The sequence below is a fragment of the Bombina bombina genome, chromosome 12 (genome assembly GCF_027579735.1).
Source record: "Bombina bombina isolate aBomBom1 chromosome 12, aBomBom1.pri, whole genome shotgun sequence".
Classification (NCBI taxonomy): domain Eukaryota; kingdom Metazoa; phylum Chordata; class Amphibia; order Anura; family Bombinatoridae; genus Bombina; species Bombina bombina.
In genome coordinates, this window is record NC_069510.1 from 32,915,611 (window position 1) to 32,942,416 (window position 26,806).

Genomic DNA, 26,806 nt, shown 5'->3' on the forward strand with positions numbered 1-26,806 from the left:
ATTATAGTTATTAACCCCTATTCTGCCGCCCCCAATGTCGTAGCAACCTACCTACAATTATTAACCCCTAATCTGCCGCTCCCAACGTCGCCGCCACTATAATAAAGTTATTAACCCCTAAACCTAAGTCTAACCCTAACCTTCCCCTAACTAAAATATAATTTAAATACATCTAGATAAAAATACTATTATTAAATAAATTATTCATATTTAAAACTAAATACTTACCTATAAAATAAACCATAAGATAGCTAAAATATAACTAATAGTTACATTGTAGCTAGTTTAGGATTTATTTTTATTTTACAGGCAACTTTGTTTTTATTTTAACTAGGTACAATAGTTATTAAATAGTTATTAACTATTTAATAACTTCCTAGTTAAAATAAATACAAATATACCTGTAAAATAAATCCTAACCTAAGTTACAATTACACCTAACACTACACTATAATTAAATAAATTACCTAAATTAACTACAATCAATTACAATTAAATAAAATAAACTAAATTACGAAAAAAACAAACACTAAATTACAGAAAATAATAAAATAATTACAAGGTTTTTAAACTAATTACACCTAATCTAATCCCCCTAATAAAATTATAAAGCCCCCCAAAATAATAAAAATCCCTACCCTATACTAAATTACAAATAGCCCTTAAAGGGCTTTTTGCGGGGCATTGCCCCAAAGTAATCAGCTCTTTTACCTGTAAAAAAAAAAAAGACAATACCCCCCAACATTACAACCCACCACCCACACACCCAACCCTACTCTAAAACCCACCCAATCCCCCCTTAATAAAACCTAACACTACCCCCTTGAAGATCACCCTACCTTGAGACGTCTTCACCCAACCGGGCAGAAGTGGTCCTCCAGATGGTCCAAAGTCTTCATCCTATCCGGACAGAAGAGGTCCTCCAGATGGGCAGAAGTCTTCATCCAGACGGCATCTTCTATCTTCATCCATCCGGAGCAGAGCGGGTCCATCTTCAAGACATCCGACGCGGAGCATCCTCTTCGTTCGATGGCGACTGGAAAAATTACGGGTCGTTTAAATGACGTCATCCAAGATGGCGTCCCTTCAATTCCGATTGGCTGATAGAATTCTATCAGCCAATCGGAATTAAGGTAAAAAAAATCCTATTGGCTGATCCAATCAGCCAATAGGATTGAAGTTCAATCCTATTGGCTGATTAGAACAGCCAATAGGATTGAGCTCGCATACTATTGGCTGATTGGAACAGCCAATAGAATGCAAGCTCAATCCTATTGGCTGATTGCATCAGCCAATAGGATTTTTTCTACCTTAATTCCGATTGGCTGATAGAATTCTATCAACCAATCGGAATTGAAGGGACGCCATCTTCGATGACGTCATTTAAAGGATCCGTCATTGTGCCAGTCGCCATCAAAAGAAGAGGATGCTCCGCGTCGGATGTCTTGAAGATGGACCCGCTCCGCTCCAGATGGATGAAGATAGAAGAGTCCGCCTGGATGAAGACTTCTGCCCGTCTGGAGGACCTCTTCTGCCCGGATAGGATGAAGACTTTGGACCGTCTGGAGGACCACTTCTGCCCGCTTGGGTGAAGACATCTCAAGGTAGGGTGATCTTCAAGGGGGTAGTGTTAGGTTTTATTAAGGGGGGATTGGATGAGTTTTAGAGTAGGGTTGGGTGTGTGGGTGGTGGGTTGTAATGTTGGGGGGTATTGTCTTTTTTTTTTTTTTTACAGGTAAAAGAGCTGATTACTTTGGGGCAATGCCCCACAAAAAGCCCTTTAAGGGCTATTTGTAATTTAGTATAGGGTAGGGATTTTTATTATTTTGGGGGGCTTTTTAATTTTATTAGGGGGATTAGATTAGGTGTAATTAGTTTAAAAACCTTGTAATTATTTTATTATTTTCGGTAATTTAGTGTTTGTTTTTTTCGTAATTTAGTTTATTTTATTTAATTGTAATTAATTATAGTTAATTTAGGTAATTTATTTAATTATAGTGTAGTGTTATGTGTAATTGTAACTTAAGTTAGGTTTTATTTTACAGGTATATTTGTCTTTATTTTAACTAGGTAGCTATTAAATAGTTAATAACTATTTAATAACTATTCTACCTAGTTAAAATAAATACAAACTTGCCTGTAAAATAAAAATAAATCCTAAGCTAGATACAAATGTAACTATTAGTTATATTGTAGCTAGCTTAGGGTTTATTTTATAGGTAAGTATTTAGTTTTAAATAGGAATCATTTATTTAATTGTAGTAATTTTATTTCGATTTATTTAAATAATATTTAAGTTAGGGGGGTGTTAGGGTTAGGGTTAGACTTAGATTTTGGGGTTAATAAATTTAATATAGTGGCGGCGACGTTGGGGTCGGCCGATTAGGGGTTAATGTAGGTAGGTGTCGGCGATGTTAGGGACGGCAGATTAGGGGTTAATAATATTTAACTAATGTTTGCGAGGCGGGAGTGCGGCGGTTTAGGGGTTAATACATTTATTGAAGTGGCGGCAATGTCCGGTTAGGCAGATTAGGGGTTCAAATTTTTAATATAGTGTTTGCGATGTGGGGGGGGGGGGGCTCGGTTTAGGGGTTAATAGGTAGTTTATGGGTGTTAGTGTACTTTTTAGCACTTTAGTTAAGAGTTTTATGTTACAGCGTTAGCCCATAAAACTCTTAACTACTGACTTTTAAATGCGGTATCAGTCTTGACAGGAGAGGCTGTACCGCTCACTTTTTCCAAGACTCGTAATACCGGCGTTAGGAAAATCACATTGAAAAGATAGGATACGCAATTTACGTAAGTGGATTTGCGGTATGCTCGAGTCGCGGAAAAAAAGTGAGCAGTACACCTGTACCTACCAGACTCGTAATACCAGTGGGCGTTAAAAAGCAGCGTTGGGACCTCTCAACGCTGCTTTTTAAGGCTAACGCAAGACTCGTAATCTATGCGTAAATAAATGCTAGATAGAATGAATCATTCAGAGAAAAGATTTGTCTTAGAATAACAAGTATTTGTTAAAGTTTCATTAGATCATAGCGTCTATAAAACAATGGTAGCTGCCATGATGTAACTTAGGTTACCTTCTCTGCTGTGGCCGATTAGGGACAGTTATAAATAGGTCACTAGAATGTGCAGCCAATGGTTGTGTGGGATATAACAGTGTTCTGCACTTCCATTTCTAACAGGAACTGAAAAGCTCACATTTTCAGAATGGAATTACACGAAAAGTAAATAAACAATGAAGTATAATGCAAAGGTTTTTTTTTTTAATTTATACAAATTAATATTTTCTCACAGTGTTTAATGTCCCTTTAATACTTAAAAGACGAATTCTTAATGGAAAAAAGAAGCCCTTTCTGCATTAACTAACAGATATTTTAGAACATGATAATTTTTCAATACATTGTCTTTATTGGTGTAGCCATTTCGCAAATAGTGAAAGACGATCAAATTTTTCAATTAATATTGTATGTGCACGTTTCTAAAAATTAAAGCAGAAGCTAAAGGGATGTAAAAGTGCAATATATATATATATTTATATTTATATATATGCTGTGATTTAATTAATACACTATTACATGCATCTAACTATATGTTTAAATATCTAAATTTTCATACACTTCCTCCCCCTGTATCATGTGACAGCCATCCGCCAATCACAGAATGCATATATGCAGTATATACTGTGAACTCCTGCACACGCTCAGTAGGAGCGGGTGCCTCAGTAAATATACAAATAAAAAGACAGAGCACAATTTTACAATGGAAGACAATTGTAAGTTTTTTGTTTTATTTTTAATTTCATGCTCTATCTGAATTATGATCGTTTAATTTTGACTTTAGTGTTCCTTTAAATTCAATAAAAAAAATATATAGTTCAATGCAATATGTTTGTTTAAACCTCTTTGTACGGCATGTTCCACTCCTCTTGCAAATGAGATTCCTTGCATTTTTAGATTTGATTTAAAACAACAAACACACACACAATTCATCAAAGAGGTCTAAATATGTATGTATGTATTTATATGATCACTTTATTTTTTGTAACAATATATATAATATTTTAATATAATATAATATTTTACTTCAGTATAGTAAATACATATACACTGTCCATTATTCATTAAAAGATGGCATTAATAGGCAGACTGGCAGCTCCATAGACAGACAGACAGATAGGTGGACAGGCAATCAGTCATAAAGAGAGAGACACCGAGAAACAGATAGACAGACTGACATACCATAAAATAGAAAGACAAACAGACATATATAGATAAACAGAGATAGATAGACAGATTGACAGACATAGATAATTTTTGGTTACAAAACAAAAATTCCACTTACTTTGCCCTCATGAGGTCCTGGTCTTTCAGGGCAGAACCTTGAAGATAAATGACTCTCTGGGACCATAGCGGAATCTGTAATACGCGACGCACTTGGATGTCCATTTCCGTAGGACACAGAATCACCACATAGTAATCCTGATACATAGAATGAAAAGGAGTGGTTAAACAAACTAGATGATGCGGTTATAGTCAAGGTAAGTACGCTAGATATGAGTGAGACAATAGGGAAACTAACTAGCAGATGCTGAAAAATCATAGGAAACTTTAAACATGTTTAACTGTCATCTGTATGTGGGACAATATGGTATATAAATGACACCTGTACGTGGGATAATATGGTATATAAATGACACCTGTATGTGGGATTATTTGGTATATAAATGTTTGTGGACTTTCACAAGACAAATCTGGCTCTGAAAACTGCTGAATGTGGCTAGTGGCTGCCATGTTCAGCATTCGGATCAGCCCAAAATAACCGAATACACGTCTGTTTTTTATGTAATCCTACATACAGGTGACAGTTATACATAAGATTATATGGTATATAAATCTCATATGTATGTAGGATTATATGATATATAACTGTCATTTGTATGTGGGATACTATGCTATATAACTGTCATTTGTATGTGGGATAATATGGTATATAACTGACACCTGTATGTGGGATAATATTGTATGTAACTGACACCTGTATGTGGGATAATATTGTATGTAACTGACACCTGTATGTGGAATAATATTGTATGTAACTGTCATCTGTATGTGGGACAATATGGTATATAAATGACACCTGTACGTGGGATAATATGGTATATAAATGACACCTGTATGTGGGATTATTTGGTATATAAATGTTTGTGGACTTTCACAAGACAAATCTGGCTCTGAAAACTGCTGAATGTGGCTAGTGGCTGCCATGTTCAGCATTCGGATCAGCCCAAAATAACCGAATACACGTCTGTTTTTTATGTAATCCTACATACAGGTGACAGTTATACATAAGATTATATGGTATATAAATCTCATATGTATGTAGGATTATATGATATATAACTGTCATTTGTATGTGGGATACTATGCTATATAACTGTCATTTGTATGTGGGATAATATGGTATATAACTGACACCTGTATGTGGGATAATATTGTATGTAACTGACACCTGTATGTGGGATAATATTGTATGTAACTGACACCTGTATGTGGAATAATATTGTATGTAACTGTCATCTGTATGTGGGACAATATGGTATATAAATGACACCTGTACGTGGGATAATATGGTATATAAATGACATCAGTGTGTGGGAGAATATGGTATATAACAGACACCTGTATTTGGGATTAAATAGTATATAACTGTCGACTGTATGTGGGATTATATAGTATATAACTGACACCTGTATGTGGGATTATATAGTATATAATTGACACCTGTATGTGGGGTTATATAGTATATAACTGTCATCTGTATGTGGGATTATATAGTATATAACTGTCACCTGTATGTGGGATTATATAGTATATTACTGTCGACTGTATGTGGGATTATATAGTATATAACTGACACCTGTATGTGGGATTATATAGTATATAACTGTCATCTGTATGTGGGATTATATAGTATATAACTGTCGACTGTATGTGGGATTATATAGTATATAACTGACACATGTATGTGGGATTATATAGTATATAACTGACACCTGTATGTAGGATTATATAGTATATAACTGACACCTGTATGTGGGATTATATAGTATATAACTGTCATCTGTATGTGGGATTATATAGTATATAACTGTCGACTGTATGTGGGATTATATAGTATATAACTGTCGACTGTATGTGGGATTATATAGTATATAACTGTCATCTGTATGTGGGATTATATAGTATATAACTGCCATCTGTATGTGGGATTATATAGTATATAACTGTCATCTGTATGTGGGATTATATGGTATATAACTGTCATCTGTATGTGGGATTATATAGTATATAACTGTCATCTGTATGTGGGATTATATGGTATATAACTGTCATCTGTATGTGGGATTATATAGTATATAACTGCCATCTGTATGTGGGATTATATGGTATATAACTGCCATCTGTATGTGGGATTATATAGTATATAACTGTCATCTGTATGTGGGATTATATAGTATATAACTGTCGACTGTATGTGGGATCATATAGTATATAATTGACACCTGTATGTGGGATTATATAGTGTATAACTGTCATCTGTATGTGGGATTATATAGTATATAACTGTCGACTGTATGTGGGATTATATAGTATATAACTGTCATCTGTATGTGGGATTATCTAGTATATAACTGTTGACTCTATGTGGGATTATATGGTATATAATTTATCTGTATGTGGGATTATATAGTGTATAACTGTCATCTGTATGTGGGATTATATAGTATATAACTGTCGACTGTATGTGGGATTATATAGTATATAACTGTCATCTGTATGTGGGATTATATGGTATATAACTGTCGACTGTATGTGGGATTATATAGTATATAACTGTCACATATATGCGGGATTATATAGTATATAACTGACACCTGTATGTGGGATTATATGGTATATAACTGTCACATATATGTGGGATTACATCTATGTAACTGTCAACTGAATGCTGTTCAGATGCAAACTGAACATTGTTGTGGGCTAAAGCCCCAGATATTTTGCAACTTGATGCCCCTGTGCATACCTGTAGCCTTGGGTGTGCATAAAACTCATTGAGGAAATCCATGAGAAGATCAATTTTCAGGGAACTGACACAAAGTACAACGTGCTTCTCAGTCTGCGCTCGATGGCGGCTATAATTCCCTCCTGATTTCTGGCGCTCCATCCACAGGTAAACTAGCTCCTCAAACTGAAATAAACACAGCATCATTTACTCTATACAATCTGCAGGGTTACCACATAACATGTCTGGGGAAATAATAATTCATATGTAAGAAGATTTACAATGTGCTAAGATAATTATACATAATATAAAAAAATGAAAAGGTTTTAATATCCCTTCTGTGTAGACCAGGCTTCTGTTATAAAATTTGCTATGTTGTCTTGGTATCTTTTTTTGAAAGGTAAATGTAGCAGGGACATGCAGTCAGGGGAGGCTGAGCCTCAACTGTCATGAATAGAAAAAAAGAAAATAACGTTAAAGTATAAAAATAACCAATTTTTTTTTTACCTAAGCTGCAAATAAATGGAGAGAGGCAGGGACCAACTCAGCCTCCCTTGATTGCTCAACAACTTAGAAGGTGCCAGCAAAACAAGCAGTAGGGGAAGGAGCCCTTCTCATCCGACAGCAGCAGCGCACTAACTAAGGGAATGCTTTCACTTTACATAAACATGGCGGCCCTCAGAGGCGCACACCGGTTGCTGTATCACAGTAAGTCCCAAGCTGTTCTATTTACCATATTATACAGTGTTAACCGAGCTTTGACCCTGCTCTATGCCCGCATTATATACCCACCGGGCAGACAGGCAGCATTTGCTCTGAGCCTGTGACTGGCATAGCGGGTCACTCACGACCGTGTACAGGCAAAGCGTGTGGTTTCCTGATGCTAATATATCTTCACGTCACACATATTTTATGTCGTTTACTAACATTACCAGCTGATTACATTAACCAGTAGTTTACTCTCTATATGCATGATTTGCTTAATATATCCCCTATAGTCTCAGTGCAGTATGGATTAAAAGTGCTTCTGTCAGATGCTTCTGTTGCGAGTGTATTTGAGTAGAAACGCCAACGTCACTCTGAATAGTAATTGCACTGTCAGTGTAGCTTAATTTTATTTCTCTTGTAAGGGATGTCCCCTCACTCTGCTCTTTTTTTGACTCTTATACATGCTTTGTAAAAAAATGCGTGCCACCTCGTGAAAAAAACATAATTTATGCTTACCTGATAAATTCCTTTCTTCTGTTGTGTGATCAGTCCACGGGTCATCATTACTTCTGGGATATAACTCCTCCCCAACAGGAAATGCAAGAGGATTCACCCAGCAGAGCTGCATATAGCTCCTCCCCTCTACGTCAGTCCCAGTCATTCGACCAAGAATCAACGAGAAAGGAGTAACCAAGGGTGAAGTGGTGACTGGAGTATAATTTAAAAGATATTTACCTGCCTTAAAACAGGGCGGGCCGTGGACTGATCACACAACAGAAGAAAGGAATTTATCAGGTAAGCATAAATTATGTTTTCTTCTGTTATGTGTGATCAGTCCACGGGTCATCATTACTTCTGGGATACCAATACCAAAGCAAAAGTACACGGATGACGGGAGGGATAGGCAGGCTCATTATACAGAAGGAACCACTGCTTGAAGAACCTTTCTCCCAAAAATAGCCTCCGAAGAAGCAAAAGTGTCAAATTTGTAAAATTTGGAAAAAGTATGAAGCGAAGACCAAGTTGCAGCCTTGCAAATCTGTTCAACAGAGGCCTCATTCTTAAAGGCCCAAGTGGAAGCCACAGCTCTAGTGGAGTGAGCTGTAATTCTTTCAGGAGGCTGCTGTCCAGCAGTCTCATAGGCTAAACGTATTATGCTACGAAGCCAAAAAGAGAGAGAGGTAGCAGAAGCTTTTTGACCTCTCCTCTGTCCAGAATAAACGACAAACAGGGAAGAAGTTTGGCGAAAATCTTTAGTTGCCTGCAAGTAGAACTTGAGGGCACGAACTACATCCAGATTGTGTAGAAGACGTTCCTTCTTTGAAGAAGGATTTGGACACAAGGATGGAACAACAATCTCTTGATTGATATTCCTGTTAGTGACTACCTTAGGTAAGAACCCAGGTTTAGTACGCAGAACTACCTTGTCTGAGTGAAAAATCAGATAAGGAGAATCACAATGTAAAGCTGATAACTCAGAGACTCTTCGAGCCGAGGAAATAGCCATTAAAAACAGAACTTTCCAAGATAACAATTTTATATCAATGGAATGAAGGGGTTCAAACGGAACACCCTGTAAAACGTTAAGAACTAAGTTTAAACTCCATGGCGGAGCAACAGCTTTAAACACAGGCTTGATCCTAGCTAAAGCCTGACAAAAGGCCTGGACGTCTGGATTTTCTGACAGACGCCTGTGTAACAAGATGGACAGAGCTGAAATCTGTCCCTTTAATGAACTAGCTGATAAACCCTTTTCTAAACCTTCTTGTAGAAAGGACAATATCCTAGGGATCCTAACCTTACTCCAGGAGTAACGTTTGGATTCGCACCAGTATAGGTATTTACGCCATATTTTATGGTAAATCTTTCTGGTAACAGGCTTCCTAGCCTGTATCAGGGTATCAATAACCGACTCAGAAAAACCACGTTTTGATAAAATCAAGCGTTCAATTTCCAAGCAGTCAGCTTCAGAGAAGTTAGATTTTGATGTTTGAATGGACCCTGTATCAGAAGGTCCTGTCTTAGAGGTAGAGACCAAGGCGGACAGGATGACATGTCCACTAGATCTGCATACCAAGTCCTGCGTGGCCATGCAGGCGCTATTAGAATCACTGATGCTCTCTCCTGTTTGATTTTGGCAATCAATCGAGGAAGCAGGGGGAAGGGTGGAAACACATAAGCCATCCCGAAGTTCCAAGGTGCTGTCAAAGCATCTATCAGAACCGCTCCCGGATCCCTGGATCTGGACCCGTAGTGAGGAAGTTTGGCGTTCTGGCGAGACGCCATGAGATCTATCTCTGGTTTGCCCCAACGTCGAAGTATTTGGGCAAAGACCTCCGGATGAAGTTCCCACTCCCCCGGATGAAAAGTCTGGCGACTCAAAAAATCCGCCTCCCAGTTCTCCACTCCCGGGATGTGGATTGCTGACAGGTGGCAAGAGTGAGACTCTGCCCAGCGAATTATCTTTGATACTTCCATCATTGCTAGGGAGCTTCTTGTCCCTCCCTGATGGTTGATATAAGCTACAGTCGTGATGTTGTCCGACTGAAACCTGATGAACCCCCGAGTTGTTAATTGGGGCCAAGCCAGAAGGGCATTGAGAACTGCTCTCAATTCCAGAATGTTTATTGGAAGGAGACTCTCCTCCTGATTCCATAGTCCCTGAGCCTTCAGAGAATTCCAGACAGCGCCCCAACCTAGTAGGCTGGCGTCTGTTGTTACAATTGTCCAGTCTGGCCTGCTGAATGGCATCCCCCTGGACAGGTGTGGCCGATAAAGCCACCATAGAAGAGAATTTCTGGTCTCTTGATTCAGATTCAGAGTAGGGGACAAATCTGAGTAATCCCCATTCCACTGACTTAGCATGCACAATTGCAGCGGTCTGAGGTGTAGGCGTGCAAAAGGTACTATGTCCATTGCCGCTACCATTAAGCCGATCACCTCCATGCATTGAGCTACTGACGGGTGTTGAATGGAATGAAGGACACGGCATGCATTTAGAAGCTTTGTTAACCTGTCTTCTGTCAGGTAAATCTTCATTTCTACAGAATCTATAAGAGTCCCCAAGAATGGAACTCTTGTGAGAGGAAAAAGAGAACTCTTCTTTTCGTTCACTTTCCATCCATGCGACCTTAGAAATGCCAGAACTAACTCTGTATGAGACTTGGCAGTTTGAAAGCTTGAAGCTTGTATTAGAATGTCGTCTAGGTACGGAGCTACCGAAATCCCTCGCGGTCTTAGTACCGCCAGAAGGGCCCCCAGAACCTTTGTGAAGATTCTTGGAGCCGTAGCCAATCCGAATGGAAGAGCTACAAACTGGTAGTGCCTGTCTAAGAAGGCAAACCTTAGATACCGGTGATGATCTTTGTGGATCGGTATGTGAAGGTAAGCATCTTTTAAATCCACTGTGGTCATGTACTGACCCTTTTGGATCATGGGTAAGATTGTCCGAATAGTTTCCATTTTGAACGATGGAACTCTTAGGAATTTGTTTAGAATCTTTAAATCTAAGATTGGCCTGAAAGTTCCCTCTTTTTTGGGAACCACAAACAGGTTTGAGTAGAACCCTTGTCCTTGTTCCGACCGCGGAACCGGATGGATCACTCCCATTAATAACAGATCTTGTACACAGCGTAGAAACGCTTCTTTCTTTATCTGGTTTGTTGACAACCTTGACAGATGAAATCTCCCTCTTGGGGGAGATAATTTGAAGTCTAGAAGGTATCCCTGAGATATGATCTCTAGTGCCCAGGGATCCTGAACATCTCTTGCCCAGGCCTGGGCGAAGAGAGAAAGTCTGCCCCCCACTAGATCCGGTCCCGGATCGGGGGCTCTCGGTTCATGCTGTCTTTGGGGCAGTAGCAGGTTTCCTGGCCTGCTTGCTCTTGTTCCAGGACTGGTTAGGCTTCCAGCCTTGCCTGTAACGAGCAACAGCTCCTTCCTGTCTTGGTGCAGTGGAGGTTGATGCTGCTCCTGTTTTGAAATTCCGAAAGGGACGAAAATTAGACTGTCTAGCCTTAGCTTTGGCTTTGTCTTGAGGTAGGGCGTGGCCCTTACCTCCTGTAATGTCAGCGATAATTTCTTTCAAACCGGGCCCAAATAAAGACTGCCCCTTGAAAGGTATATTAAGTAATTTGGACTTAGAAGTAACATCAGCTGACCAGGATTTTAGCCACAGCGCCCTACGTGCCTGTATGGCGAATCCTGAGTTCTTAGCCGTAAGTTTGGTTAAATGTACTACGGCCTCCGAAATGAATGAATTAGCTAGTTTAAGGACTCTAAGCCTGTCCGTAATGTCGTCTAGCGTAGATGAACTAAGGTTCTCTTCCAGAGACTCAATCCAAAATGCTGCCGCAGCCGTAATCGGCGCGATACATGCAAGGGGTTGCAATATAAAACCTTGTTGAACAAACATTTTCTTAAGGTAACCCTCTAATTTTTTATCCATTGGATCTGAAAAAGCACAGCTATCCTCCACCGGGATAGTGGTACGCTTAGCTAAAGTAGAAACTGCTCCCTCCACCTTAGGGACCGTTTGCCATAAGTCCCGTGTGGTGGCGTCTATTGGAAACATTTTTCTAAATATCGGAGGGGGTGAGAACGGCACACCGGGTCTATCCCACTCCTTAGTAACAATTTCAGTTAGTCTCTTAGGTATAGGAAAAACGTCAGTACTCGCCGGTACCGCAAAGTATTTATCCAACCTACACAGTTTCTCTGGTATTGCAACGGTGTTACAATCATTGAGAGCTGCTAAGACCTCCCCTAGTAATACACGGAGGTTCTCCAATTTAAATTTAAAATTTGAAATATCTGAATCCAATCTGTTTGGATCAGAACCGTCACCCACAGAATGAAGCTCTCCGTCCTCATGCTCTGCAAGCTGTGATGCAGTATCAGACATGGCCCTAGTATTATCAGCGCACTCTGTTCTCACCCCAGAGTGATCACGCTTGCCTCTTAGTTCTGGTAATTTAGACAAAACTTCAGTCATAACAGTAGCCATATCTTGTAATGTTATCTGTAATGGCCGCCCAGATGTACTAGGCGCCATAATATCACGCACCTCCCGGGCGGGAGATGCAGGTACTGCCGCGTGAGGCGAGTTAGTCGGCATAACTCTCCCCTCGCTGTTTGGTGAAATTTGTTCACATTGTACAGATTGACTTTTATTTAAAGTAGCATCAATACAGTTAGTACATAAATTTCTATTGGGCTCCACCTTGGCATTGGAACAAATGACACAGATATCTTCCTCTGAGTCAGACATGTTTAACACACTAGCAATAAACTTGCAACTTGGTTATAATCTTTTTTAGCAAAAACGTACTGTGCCTCAAAGAGGTACTAAACGATTAAATGACAGTTGAAATAGTGAACTGAAAAACAGTTATAGCATCAAACTTTAAAACAACACAACTTTTAGCAAAGGTTTGTTCCCATTAGTAAAATAACAATAATTAAATTTGACATAAAAATTACAGAGCAACGTTTTTATTCACAGTCAATATATAATTCTCACAGCTCTGCTGAGAGAATCTACCTCCCTCCAAAGAAGTTTGAAGACCCCTGAGATCTGTCAGAGATGAACCGGATCATGCAGGAAATATAAGAGTAACTTACTGGAATTTTTTGATGCGTAGCAAAGAGCGCCAAAAACGGCCCCTCCCTCACACACACAGCAGTGAAGAGAAACGAAACTGTCACAATTAAAAGCAAACAACTGCCAAGTGGAAAATAATGCCCAAATATTTATTCACTCAGTACCTCAGCAATGTAAACGATTCTACATTCCAGCAAAAACGTTTAATATGATAAATACTTATTAAAAGGATTAGTGACTTTTAACAGAGTAGTTCCGGTGAAATACCATCCCCAGAATACTGAAGTGTATACATACATGTCATTATAACGGTATGGCAGGATTTTCTCATCAATTCCATTCAGAAAATAAAAACTGCTACATACCTCAATGCAGATTCATCTGCCCGCTGTCCCCTGATCTGAAGCTTTTACCTCCCTCAGATGGCCGAGAACAGCAATATGATCTTAACTACTCCGGTTAAAATCATAGTAAAAAAAACTCTGGCAGATTCTTCCTCAAACTCTGCCAGAGAAGTAATAACACGCTCCGGTGCTATTGTAAAATAACAAACTTTTGATTGAAGTCATAAAAACTAAGTATAATCACCATAGTCCTCTCACACATCCTATCTAGTCGTTGGGTGCAAGAGAATGACTGGGACTGACGTAGAGGGGAGGAGCTATATGCAGCTCTGCTGGGTGAATCCTCTTGCATTTCCTGTTGGGGAGGAGTTATATCCCAGAAGTAATGATGACCCGTGGACTGATCACACATAACAGAAGAAAAATGTCCCCCCATTTCATTTGTTCTGCAGCTGAGTCTGGTCCTCCCTACAGTGGGCAGATCAGCAGCGCATTATTATCTCTCACTGCTGCTGTGATAACTCTCATGTAAAGGTGCTAAGGAGGGAGACAGCCTTGGTAAAGTATTTATTTTACAAGCATTTAACCCCTTATGCACAGAGTGTATTTGTTGCTTATAACATTTGTGTTAAAAACCCTTCATAAACAATGTTATATAATTATACTAAACACAATATTCATTTAGCAATTCTATTGGCATTGTTGTAGGGAATCAGAGTGCACTGACAACATTAAAAATGTGCTTGCATCGTTTATGTTAATAAAGTAAATCATGTTCCTTGCTAATGGGTTAATAGAGGGGACAATACATTAGCTAACGGCCTAGATTTCTCTGAAAGGGTGATAAACTTAAAAAAACATTCTATTAAGCATACAATTGTACAGAAGTTTACTTTTGACATTAAAAATGTTAACAAGTTTCAGCAAACCCATTTAAATTATTACAGGGAATTAAAGGAAATGCAGGGTTGTGCACAACTGTATTCTGAAGGTTTATAATGATGCCTTTTTTTCAATAGGGGAGTATCCATTTAATACAACTCCAAGGATTTTTCCCATAGAAAGAAGGCTCCTATTTTCTTTTAATAAAGTAATTATTTTACTCACAAAGGGATTTCCACAAGAAATAAATTCTACTCTTTAAAATTCAATTTGTCTAACTGAAATCCAAACCACTTATAATGAAACATCACATTCCTTAGCCATAATCAGACTTTCCACTGAAGTTTAAAAGTAAATAAAAAAAATAACCAGATTTGTCTCCCCGAAATCCCTAAGCAGCTGAGTGTTGTGAACCATAAGGAGCAGTGTGTTGCCTAATGACACTGACAAATATTGCTACAGTGTTGCTTTATGGTAAAAATATGTTTTAAAGAAGCTTAGCAACAGCATTAAAAGCAAGTGATAAAATATTCCAAATGGATCCAGTACTCCCAACAGACTATAAAAGTAGTGCAGATAAACTATAAATCATAGCACAGATGCATGATAGGCACTTCCTGGATTTGTAGAAAAAAATAAAATAAAAAAACAATAGCAAAATTTGATTTATTTTTGTTTTTAATACAATCACCGGCCATTTTATTAGGTACACCTTGCTAATACCGGGTTAGACCTCTTTTTGCCTTCAGAACTGCGTTGATTTTTGGTGGCATAGATTCAACAAGGTGGTGAAAACATTCCTCAGAGATTTTGGTCTATATTGACATGATAGCTTCACACAGTTGCTGCAGATTTGTCGGCTGCCCATCCATGATGCGAATCTCCTGTTCCACCACATCCCAAAGGTGCTCTATTGGATTGAGATCTGGTGACTGTGGAGACCATTCTCATTGTCATGTTCAAGAAACCAGTTTGAGATGATTTTAGATTTGTGAAATGGTGCATTATCCTGCTGGAAGTAGCCATCAAAAGATGGGTACACTGTAGTCAAGGGAAGGACATAGTGAGCAACAATACTTAGGTAGGCTGTGGGGTTTAAACAATGCTCACAGTGGTGGCTCCTCCATTTGAGCACATTCGCACGTGCCCCCCTCAGTATCCCTGAAGAATTATTTAATTATTGCCATAATGTTACACAAATACAGAAATACAGTATTATTTTAGCTTACAAGATACACAGCCTGTCTGCCTAGCCCCTGTAGTAAATTTTAATCTCTATCAAAGCCCTACCGCACGTGCGATAGCCTAAGCTATGGCACTGTGCTTTGCGCAATCTAAAATAGCCTGCTGCGCAGCTCCCAGCCTCCCCATCCCCATACTTAGCTGTTCGCACACTTCAGCCTGTGCGAGGGGTGGGAGGTGTTAGAGCGAGACAGGCAGCAGGCTAGTGTCAGAGAAGAGCCGCGTCATCACTCACAGTCACGTGATGACGCTCGACAAGCTCCTCCCAGCTCAACGGCGCAAAATCTCATTGCGGAGATAGTCGTTGAGCTGAGAGGAGCTCAAACACTGTGTGTCTGACTGATACAGACTACAGTGATATAGAGTTGTTTTTGGCGAATAATATTAGCGATATTATTGAGAGATATACTCTCTAACTTGTTCATTGACTCATTCAATTTCTACAAATACACACACAACAGTGACTTTGTTGTGATTTTGTGAATAGTTGTTTACTAGTTTGAGGCAGCAGCAGGCAGCCTGAGGCAGGGCAGTTACTTAGTTACATGAGTCAGTCAGCCCGGACAGCATATATTTAATTTAAATAATTTAATTGTGAGAGATAGATAGAGAGACTCTGAGACTGACTGCTACTAGTATACCAGCCACAGCCAGTGGAGGCTCACTATAGACTATTTATACACAGAAGAGAGAGACACCACTTGGTTTAGTACTGGGCTGGGCAGCCAGCAAATGCAATCATTCACTTCTACAGACTATCTACAGTTAGTTTAAAGTTTTAGAGCTCACTGAGAGGAGAGGCCTGAGACTCCTGTTTAATTTACGTGTTGTTGTTGTTGTAGCAGGCTAGCCTGTTATTACCTGCAGTCAGCAAGCATAATCATTTTAGAGACACACTGAGAGGCCTGCTGGCCAGAGAGATAGAGTAGGGAGTGGAGTGGACAGTTTATTTTTTTTTTAAAAAAACTTATTTAAATTTACTAGTTTAAAATAACACAGCCAGCATACTAGAGATATTGAGTAGGGAGTGAAGTGGACTGAAGATATATTTTGTAATTTGTTTTAAACTTTAATTTAAAGTTAAGTTACTATATTACTACTAGTACAGTACTGTAGTACAGCATATTATTTTACACAGTCTGGACTGTCAGAGAGACTTAAGCAGCAGACTAGTTTTAATCACATTTACTAGTTGACCGTTGACGGCTGTCGCGGCTGCTGCTTGCTGTAACTTGCAATTATATTAATACTATAAAAATATTGTAGTTTAATTTTTTTCATACTTTTTTTAAAAAGCAGTTAACTGCTGCAGCCTGCAGATAGGCAGTAAACCTGCATATAGAAGTTATATATTTTATAACAACAAAAATAGTTACCTACAAGTTATCTATTTTATAACAGCAAAACTTTTTACCTACAAGTTCTATATTTTAGAACAGCAAAACTTTTTACCTACAAGTTATCTATTTTATAACAGCAAAACTTTTTACCTACAAGTTCTATATTTTAGAACAGCAAAACTTTTTACCTACAAGTTATCTATTTTATAACAGCAAAACTTTTTACCTACAAGTTCTATATTTTATAACAGCAAAACTTTTTACCTACAAGTTCTATATTTTAGAACAGCAAAACTTTTTACCTACAAGTTATATATTTTATAACAGCAAAACTTTTTACCTACAAGTTATATATTTTATAACAACAAAACTTTTTACCTACAAGTTATATATTTTATAACAGCAAAACTTTTTACCTACAAGTTATCTATTTTATAACAGCAAAACTTTTTACCTACAAGTTCTATATTTTAGAACAGCAAAACTTTTTACCTACAAGTTATATATTTTAGAACAGCAAAACTTTTTACCTACAAGTTATATATTTTAGAATAGCAAAACTACTTACCTACAAGTTGTATATTTTATAACAGCTGCAAAGCTAATTACCTTCAAGTTATATATTAGCTAAAAACCGCCAAACTACTTGCCTACAAGTTTTAAACAGTTGACCGTTGACAGCTGTCGCGGCTGCTGCTTGCTGTAATTACTATAAAAGTATTTTAGTTGTTAATTATTTTCATAACTACAAGTTAAGTTATATATTTTAGAATAGCAAAACTACTTACCTACAAGTTGTATATTTTATAACATCAAAACTACTTGTCTAAAAGTTATATATATTATAACAGCAAAACTACTTGTCTAAAAGTTATATATATTATAACAGCAAAACCACTTGTCTAAAAGTTATATATATATTATAACAGCAAAACTACTTGTCTAAAAGTTATATATATATATTATAACAGCAAAACTACTTGTCTAAAAGTTATATATATATTATAACAGCAAAACTACTTGTCTAAAAGTTATATATATATTATAACAGCAAAACTACCTACCTACAAGTTATATATTTTATAACAGCAAAGGACTGTTCTTTGTGTGTAAACTAAGAGTTAAGATGGCACTTAGTAAAATTAGTGTGTCTGAGCTAAAGCAATTACATTTTTCAACATTGCCCATGGAAAGAAAAATGGAAATTAAAATGCTCCGGCCAACACCTAGGCTTAACCTTACCCAGGTAACAAAATGTAAAACTAGAGATTTCAAAAGAGAATTCAAACCTGAGGTATATGATAAATATCCATGGATTTGTGGCTGTGAATTATCTAACAGGCTCTTTTGTTTTTATTGTCTCCTGTTTGCAAAACAAAGTGGTGAATCAAGCTGGGTGAGTTATGGTGTCGCCGATTTATCACATTTAAGTCAAAAAATAAATAAACATAGTTGCTCCCAATCACATTTAAACTCCACATTAGAGTTTAATTTGTTAGGAAGGGTTGATATTCGACAACAACTTGACAGTGCATATCGTTTAAATATTAAAAAACATAATGAGCAAGTAACGAAAAATCGTGAAAGAACATAACGATTTTTCGTTACTTGCTCATTATGTTTTTTAATATTTAAACGATATGCACTGTCAAGTTGTTGTCGAATATCAACCCTTCCTAACAAATTAATTGTATTTTATTTTGCGGCGCATTTGAACTTGCACTTCGAGGACATGACGAACGCGAGGATTCATTAAATCCAGGCATTTTCAGAGGTCTTATAAACTTCTCAGCAGAACTTGATGCATCTCTAAAAGAACATCTCGCTAGTGCCACTGTTTTTAAAGGGACGTCAAAAGAAATTCAAAACGATTTATTAGACTGTATGCTTACTGTTTGCCAGAACCAAATAAAAAATGAAATCTCACAAGCAAGTTTTGTAGCAGTGATAGCAGATGAAACTACTGATGTTTCATCTGCCTTCCAATTGGTTGTTGTTTTTCGATACATTATAGGTAACGGTCAACCGGTTGAGAGATTCTGGGAATTCACTAATCCAGCTGGACATGATGCAGAATCTATAGCTACATGTATACAAAATACTTTGGAAAAAGTTATAGACAACCCCGAAAAATTGATATCCCAGAGTTACGACGGTGCAAGCGTGATGAGTGGTCAGCATGCAGGTGTTCAGGCTATAATTAAACGTACCTACAAGAATGCACATTTTGTGCATTGCTACGCACATCAACTCAATTTGATTGTCAGCCAAGCAAGCAGTCAGAATCAACAAGTTAGAGTATTTTTTTCTAACCTAAGTGACATTACTAACTTTTTTAGTAACTCGCCACAACAGATAGCTATTCTAGATGAAACTGTTAGAAGAAGGATACCTCATGGTTCAGCCACCAGGTGGAATTTCAAGAGTCGAACCGTCAATACAGTGTTTGAAAACAGGGAACAGTTAATTGAATGTATGGAAAAAATAGAGTCAACATCGAAAAAAGAAATAGCAATAAATCAAGCAGGGGCTATTCGGCGTATGTTACAAGACTCGGTATTTGTGTTTTGGCTTTCAGTTTTTCACAATATTATGCCACATCTAGATGTGTTATACAACCAACTTCAGAAAACACTAACAGGCGCGGCACTTATTCGAAAACATGTTAACACTTTCCAGCAGACAATGGAAAACGAAAGGAAAAGAATGGACACAGTGATCATGACGATATCAGAAACAGAGGAAACATCAAGGAAAAGGAAGAGAGAAAATATTCACATTGCTCAGACTGTGGCAGCTAAAGAGATATGCAATGTTATCACGAATCAAGTAAAAGATAGATTTTCTTTTATAACTCACTACTCGGCTGTTTCTCTCCTAAAAGCTGAAAAATTTGCAGATCACGAGAAAATTTTTCCAAATCAGCTTCTTGAACAAACATCAGCTGTTTATGACATATTACAGAAAGATCGCCTGAAAACTGAACTAGGAGTAATTTACAGAAGACCAGATTTCCGAAATATGAATGGTGCCATCAGTCTTCTACAGTTTGTAATAGAAAATAACTTGGACAGTACTTTCTCGGAGACCTACAAACTGTTGCAAATTATTTCGACTATTCCAATGACAACTGCTGAGGCTGAGAGATGTTTCTCAACTTTAAAACGAGTTAAGACATTTCTAAGGAGCACCATGACGAGGAAAGACTGACTGCTCTAGCTATGCTCACAATTGAAAAACAATTGATCAATGACATGCCTACATTCACCGAAAATGTTATTCAGGCTTGAGGAAACGGGGTTCTCCCGAGAAACGCGTAGCTATTATACTCTTGTTAGGAGATTGATATACACACAACCCAGCTGTAAATTGTTATACCTTTGGTATTTTTATTCTGTACAATAAAATACTAATTTTAACTTTTACATCAGTCTGGTGTTGGTGTGTTTGTCTCCTTATCAGTAACCTTAGGGCAATCCAGCCCATCTCTCCATTCCACCTGCAGTTCCAGTTAAAGGGAAGGATTGCCATTGGGTATCATCCAGAAGCCCTGCAAGCAGAAAATTCCAACACTGCACGTATCCGGTGGGGACCTTCCACACAGCCAGCTGGTTCGCTGTAGAATACCAGCCTGCTCCTGTTGGTACAATAGAGTGCCGCCAATTTTGTGAGTACCCTTATTCTGCTGCTATTTGGATTTTTTATCTTTTTTGACCTAGACATGTGGCACCTCTGTTTTTGTTTTTGTCTCAACATCATAGAAGTGCATCATCCCCTTGGGTGACGACAGAGAGCGGCCTATCAAGTTCTGGGACGTCTGAGGATACCCGTTGGACTTAACATATCTGGCTTGTCTAGTCCATTTATTTTATTGTGTATTATTTTTACTTGCACATACAAGGATTTTTATATATATCATATTGTGTATATGTACTGATTCTATCATATCTTTAGCGCCTCCTATAGAAGCCCAGTGATTTATATCACGGTTGCTTCTCCATATATTCTGATATTACATTGCATTTAATTAGAATACTGTAGTGATTCATTTATTGTAACGATATTTATATTTCATTATTATCCCACTTTAATATAAATATATTCCATATTTGAAGTCATTCCTTAATAAAGTATAGGAGTATATAAAACTATATGAAAATTAGGTACAAGTCATTTCATATGAAATTTTGTCTTCTATATGCTTGCATCGATTCTGAGCTAGAAAACCTTTCCAGATGTATATGTGGATTCACACCTTCAAAAGTATTGTTAGTCTCATCATTTGTATATCATACAAGGGATAATTACATACTTTCCTGAAGATTGAGCATATCAGAACTAAAGTACAGAATTGTTTCTCTGTCACCCCAGAGAGGTAACATGGTTATCTTGTTTGTAGAGATCTAATCTCATTAAGCGATGAAGTAAAGAATCTTTTGAAGCTTAAACTTTAACAAATGTTCCCTTTGTATATTTTTTAGATATCCTGCCTGTGAGCTGTATTGGAGCATAGTATTTATATATAATTTATGTTACATTTCATAAAAATATATTTCATATCTGAGTACATAACTTTAATACAGTTTGTGTGCATGAAATCATATACAGTTGTATGCAAAAGTTTAGGCACCTCTGACAATTTCCATGATTTTAAGTTATAAATAATTGGCTGTTTGGATCAGTAATTTCATTTTGATCTATCAAATAAATGAAGGACACAGTAAAAATTCAGTAGTGAAATTAGGTTTATTGGATTAACAGAAAATGTGCAATATGCATCAAAACAAAATTAGACAGGTGCATACATTTGTGCACCCTTGTTATTTTGTTGATTTGAATACCTGGAACTACCTAGCACTGATTAATTGGAATTTGGAAGACAAAATTGGTTTGATGAGCCCATTAAGCCTTAAACTTCATAGACAGGTGTATCCAATCATGAGAAAAGGTTTTAAGGTGGCCAATTGCAAGTTGTTCTCTATGACTCTCCTCTGAAGAGTGGCAACATGGGGGCCACAAAACAACTCTCGACCTAAAAACAAAGATTGTTCAACATCATGGTTTAGAGGAAGGCTACAAAAAGCTATTACATAGATTTAAGATGTCAGTGTCCACTGTGAGGAACATAGTCAGCATGGTGAGGATATGGAAGACCACAGGCACAGTTCTTGTTAAGGCCAGAAGTGGCAGGCCAAGTAAAATATCGGATAGGCAAAGGATGATAAGAACAGTCAAAAACAGTCCACAGACCACCTCCAAAGACCTGTACTACTGGGAATATTGTTGAGGGTCTCATGGATTCCACTCAATATCAGCAGATACTTGAGAATAATGTTGAGGAATCAGTCACAAACTTCAGTTGAAGTTACCCCCAGGCCGGGGCTGGATATCTCAAGAAGACGATGACCAAAAACACTGCTGTTTCAAATGGGTGGGGCCATTTGATGAGCGTGACTTTCACAAAGGGGTGTGGCTTTTAAAATGGGTGTGGCTTGTTAAAAGGGGCGTGGTTTTTAAAAAAGGGGGCGTGTTTTCCAAAGGGCATGGCTTTCTAATAGGGGCAGGGTCTTGTGCACCCCCATCCTAAAAATTCACCAGCCGCCACTGAATGCTCAATGAGTACTAAGGGGCCAAAGTGTGCCAAAAAATATCCCCCACACCATTACACCACCAGCACCTGAACCGTTGATACAAGGCAGGATGTATCCATGCTTTCATGTTGTTTATGCCAGATTCTGACCCTACCATCTGAATGTCGCAGCTGAATTTTTGTCCAATTTTGGTGAGCATGTGCGAATTGTAGCCTCAGTTTCCTGTTCTTAGCTGACAGGAGTGGCACCCGGTGTGGTCTTCTACTGCTGTAGCCCATCTGCTTTAAGGTTCCACGTGTTGTGTGTTCAGAGATGGTATTCTGCATAACTTTGTTGTAACGAGTGGTTATTTGAGTTACTGTTGTCTTACTATCTTCTTGAACCAGTCTGCCCATTCTCCTCTAACATCAAAAAGGTATTGTCGTCCACACAACTGCAGCTCACTGGATATTTTCTCTTTTTCTAACCATTCTCTGTAAACCCTAGAGATGGTTGTGTAGGAAAATCCCAGTAGATCAGCAGTTTTTCAAATACTCGACCAGCCCGTCTGGCATCAACAACCATGCCACGTTCAAAGTCACTTAAATCGCCTTTCTTCCCCATTCTGAGGCTTGGTTTGAACTTCAGCAAGTCGTCTTCACCACGTTTAGATGCCTAAATGCATTGAGTTGCTGCCATGTGATTGGCTGATTAGCAATTTGTGTTACCAAGCAATTGAACAGGTGTATCTAATAAAGTGGCTGGTGAGTGTATATATATATATATATATATATATATATATATATATATTAACAATATAGCTATTTTTGTTGTTGTTTTTTTGCTCTGTGTTTCTTTGTGTCTGTGTGTGTATCTGAGTATTTCTATGCGAGTGTCTGTGTTTTTTGTCTTTGGATTGTGGCTTCCATTCATTTCCAGGGGTTGATTCATTATCTGTAACATTTGGTCATTTATGATAACAATAAAGAAAACTCTAACATGTATATTTTTGTTAAAAAGTTATTGTTTTAAACTCACCTGTAGAGGTAAAACAACAAGGGCCACGCATATCATTATCACCACCAAGAGCTGGGAAGGCCAAATTTTAGGGGTCACGTCCCCATATCCCACAGTAGAAAAGGTAACAATGCAGAAATAAAACGCCTTGAAGAGTGTGAGATTATCCCCGGATCGCTCCAGGTGCTGAATACCGCATGTTCTGCAGAGGGAGGCACAAGGAAACAGCAATTTAATGGCATAAGCGCTAACTATACCTCCAATAAAATGCCTTCATGATGATCGGAATGTTTTCCTGCTTTTATTAAAGGGACAGTAAAGTCAAAATTAAACAAATTGACTGGATGGAGAGTTACATTTGAAACAACTTTCCAGTTTGCTTTGGTTATCAATATTGCTTAGTTCTCCTGGTATCCTTTATTAAAGAGTAATCCTAGGTGAGCTCAGGAGCGTACATGTGTCTCTAGCCATCTGGCAGCAGAGTTTACCCCCTTAAAGGGACACTGAACCCAAAACTTTTCTTTCGTGATTCAGATAGAGCAGCAATTTTATGCAACTTTCTAATTGACTGCTATTATCAATTTTCTTCATTCTCTTGGTATCTTTATTTGAAAAGCAAGAATGTAAGTTTAGATGCCGGCCCATTTTTGGTGAACAACCTGGGTTGTTCTTGCTGATTGGTGGATAAATTGACCCACCAATAAACAAGTGCTTTACAGGAATAACACTATAAATACCTTAGGGGATAGATTTTGGATAAAACCGGATCCTCTCTCCAATTGTGTTTCCCAGCTTCTTAAAGGGACAGTTCACCCAAAAACTTTCTCCCCTTTAAATTGTTCCCAATTATTCCTTTTACCTGCTGGAGTGTTTTAAATTATTTACAAGTAGCTCCTTTATCCCTATTTTGACTTTTGAAATAGCTGATTTAGCCTGTGGTATCCCAACCTATACTGAAAGTTTCTATACTGGAGTATATTCTATTGAATAGCCTAAGTAAACACAGCCAGCTGAAGAGATTACACTCTCAGTGGGGTGCATGATAGCTAAGTAATAAAATGATAATTGTCCATTGTTCTCTCTAAGTATTGAGCTTTGGTTTTCTAGACAAATGTAAGATAAGGAAGCAAGTCTGTGTACATAAAAGTGATAACATAATGAGATCTGATATTACGTGAAGCTCAACCCATTGTAATAGGCTGTGGTTTAAAAGCACAAAACCAGCTACTTCATATACACAAATAAACCTGAAAATGCAATTTCTCATGCATTGTATACTCTTCAGCTGGTATAACAAGTCATTGACAATACATTCATGTAAAAACAATTTTACAGTGTACTGTCCCTTTAAGAAAAGTGAAGAAATTATAGAGATTAGGCGCTTAATCAGCAGAAGGGATAAAGGTGTGTAGTGGAAATCGTTTGCTATTATATAAAAATCAACTAGACTAATGGCAGGATAAACAAAAATTCTTTACAATTTATTTTCAAATAAAAAACACACCTTTATCCCTTCTGCGGATTAAGCGCCTAATCTCCATAATTTCTTCACTTTACACACCTCTTCTATCTGGGAAGTAGATAGTAGGAGAAGAAGGCCAAGGGATATTAACTCTTAAGGGCTAGTTTATTTAATCCTCCTTTTTTACATATCTACCAGCTTCTTAAGCAACCACACTTTGAGGATTTATCATTAAGAAGGATTACTACATTATCGATTGATTCATTTTTGGTCTTCACTGACGCATACCCCCTATATAGATATTTTCAACACACAATTTTTTGCTTCACTTATCACACAGTTTTTTATGGATATATTTTTCACAAATAATCAAATTTTTAATTTTTTTTTAATTTTTTATTTTTTATTTTTCCACAACTATCCTACACAGTTTTTTTTTTAAAAAAAAAAATTCAATTTTTTCACATATTTTGGAAAGGAAGTCGCTATCCCTCAAGGATTCATTGTTATCCATTCCTACACATTGGGTTAGGAAGAAAATCTTTAATTGGACAGTCTGAAATACCGATTTAACATTTGAACATACAGGATTAACATATTGTATTGTCCCAACCAGTTAATTATTACTTTTTATTTTTATTTAATTGTATTCATCTACTAATTTATTCTTAATTGTATCTATTTTTAACTGTATCTATTTGTTGGTTAATTAAATGTCACTATTTTAAGTATATACCTTTAGCCTTGTTTATTAGGTGCTCCTTGGATCTTGATTATTTCTAATAAGCAAGTGCTGCCCAGGGTACTGTACCAAAAATTGTCTGGCTCCTTAGCTTAGATGCCTTCTTTTTCAAATAAAGATAGCAAGAGAATGAAGAAAAATTGATAATACGAGTAAATAAGAAAGTTGCTTAAAATTGCGTGCTCTATCTGAATCACAAAAGAAAAAAAATTGGGTTCAGTGTCCCTTTAAGGACCACACTATTATACCCTCTCTCCTCCCTTCTGGTCATCAGAAATAGCGCGGTCTCGACGCTGGCAGCAAGACTGCACTATTAGTAATGCAAACCCCATAGAAAGACCAAGCAATGTTATACATCGTTACAAACACTGCTGATATAAACTACTAAAACACGTGCACACTCCTGAGCTTCTTTAAACCTAGCTAGCTTTACTCTTAACAAAAGATATCAAGAAAACAAAGCAAATATCATTAAAAAAGTAAATTGGAAGTTTAATTTTAAATTTGCTGTCCCTTTAATGCACTTTGCTTGTATAACAAGATCTTGCATATTTGCTGAGGGGGATTGAATGCATAATAATGACATTTACTGCACGGTAAAAAACTAATATGGTTAGCAAAAGCTGCCTTATTAAACAACATGTATTCTCTTCCTTATGATTGCACTTCATATAAAAAGACATTTAATTAGATTAGTTTTAAAAAGATAAAAAAAAATCAAGAGTAATCCTAAATACTTTTGTGAAATTAAGATTTTAGCTAACAAAAATACAACACAATAACAATGTTCTTTAACACAGTTTATAGATGTTCGTGACTTGCGGGTGTA

The 26,806-nt window shown here is 37.4% G+C and overlaps 1 protein-coding gene across 1 annotated transcript in view; it reads right to left on the reverse strand.

Annotated features, from left to right (window-relative positions):
- The window catches only part of KCNT1 (potassium sodium-activated channel subfamily T member 1), a 497,185-nt gene that overhangs the window by 144,606 nt on the left and 325,773 nt on the right, over positions 1–26,806 (reverse strand). Inside the window, exons 11-13 of the mRNA XM_053696070.1 lie at positions 23,795–23,975; positions 7,090–7,254; positions 4,348–4,484 (exon numbers count right to left, since the gene is read on the reverse strand). Of these exons, the coding sequence (XP_053552045.1) occupies positions 4,348–4,484; positions 7,090–7,254; positions 23,795–23,975 (483 nt within the window). The remainder of the gene's footprint in view (positions 1–4,347; positions 4,485–7,089; positions 7,255–23,794; positions 23,976–26,806) is intronic.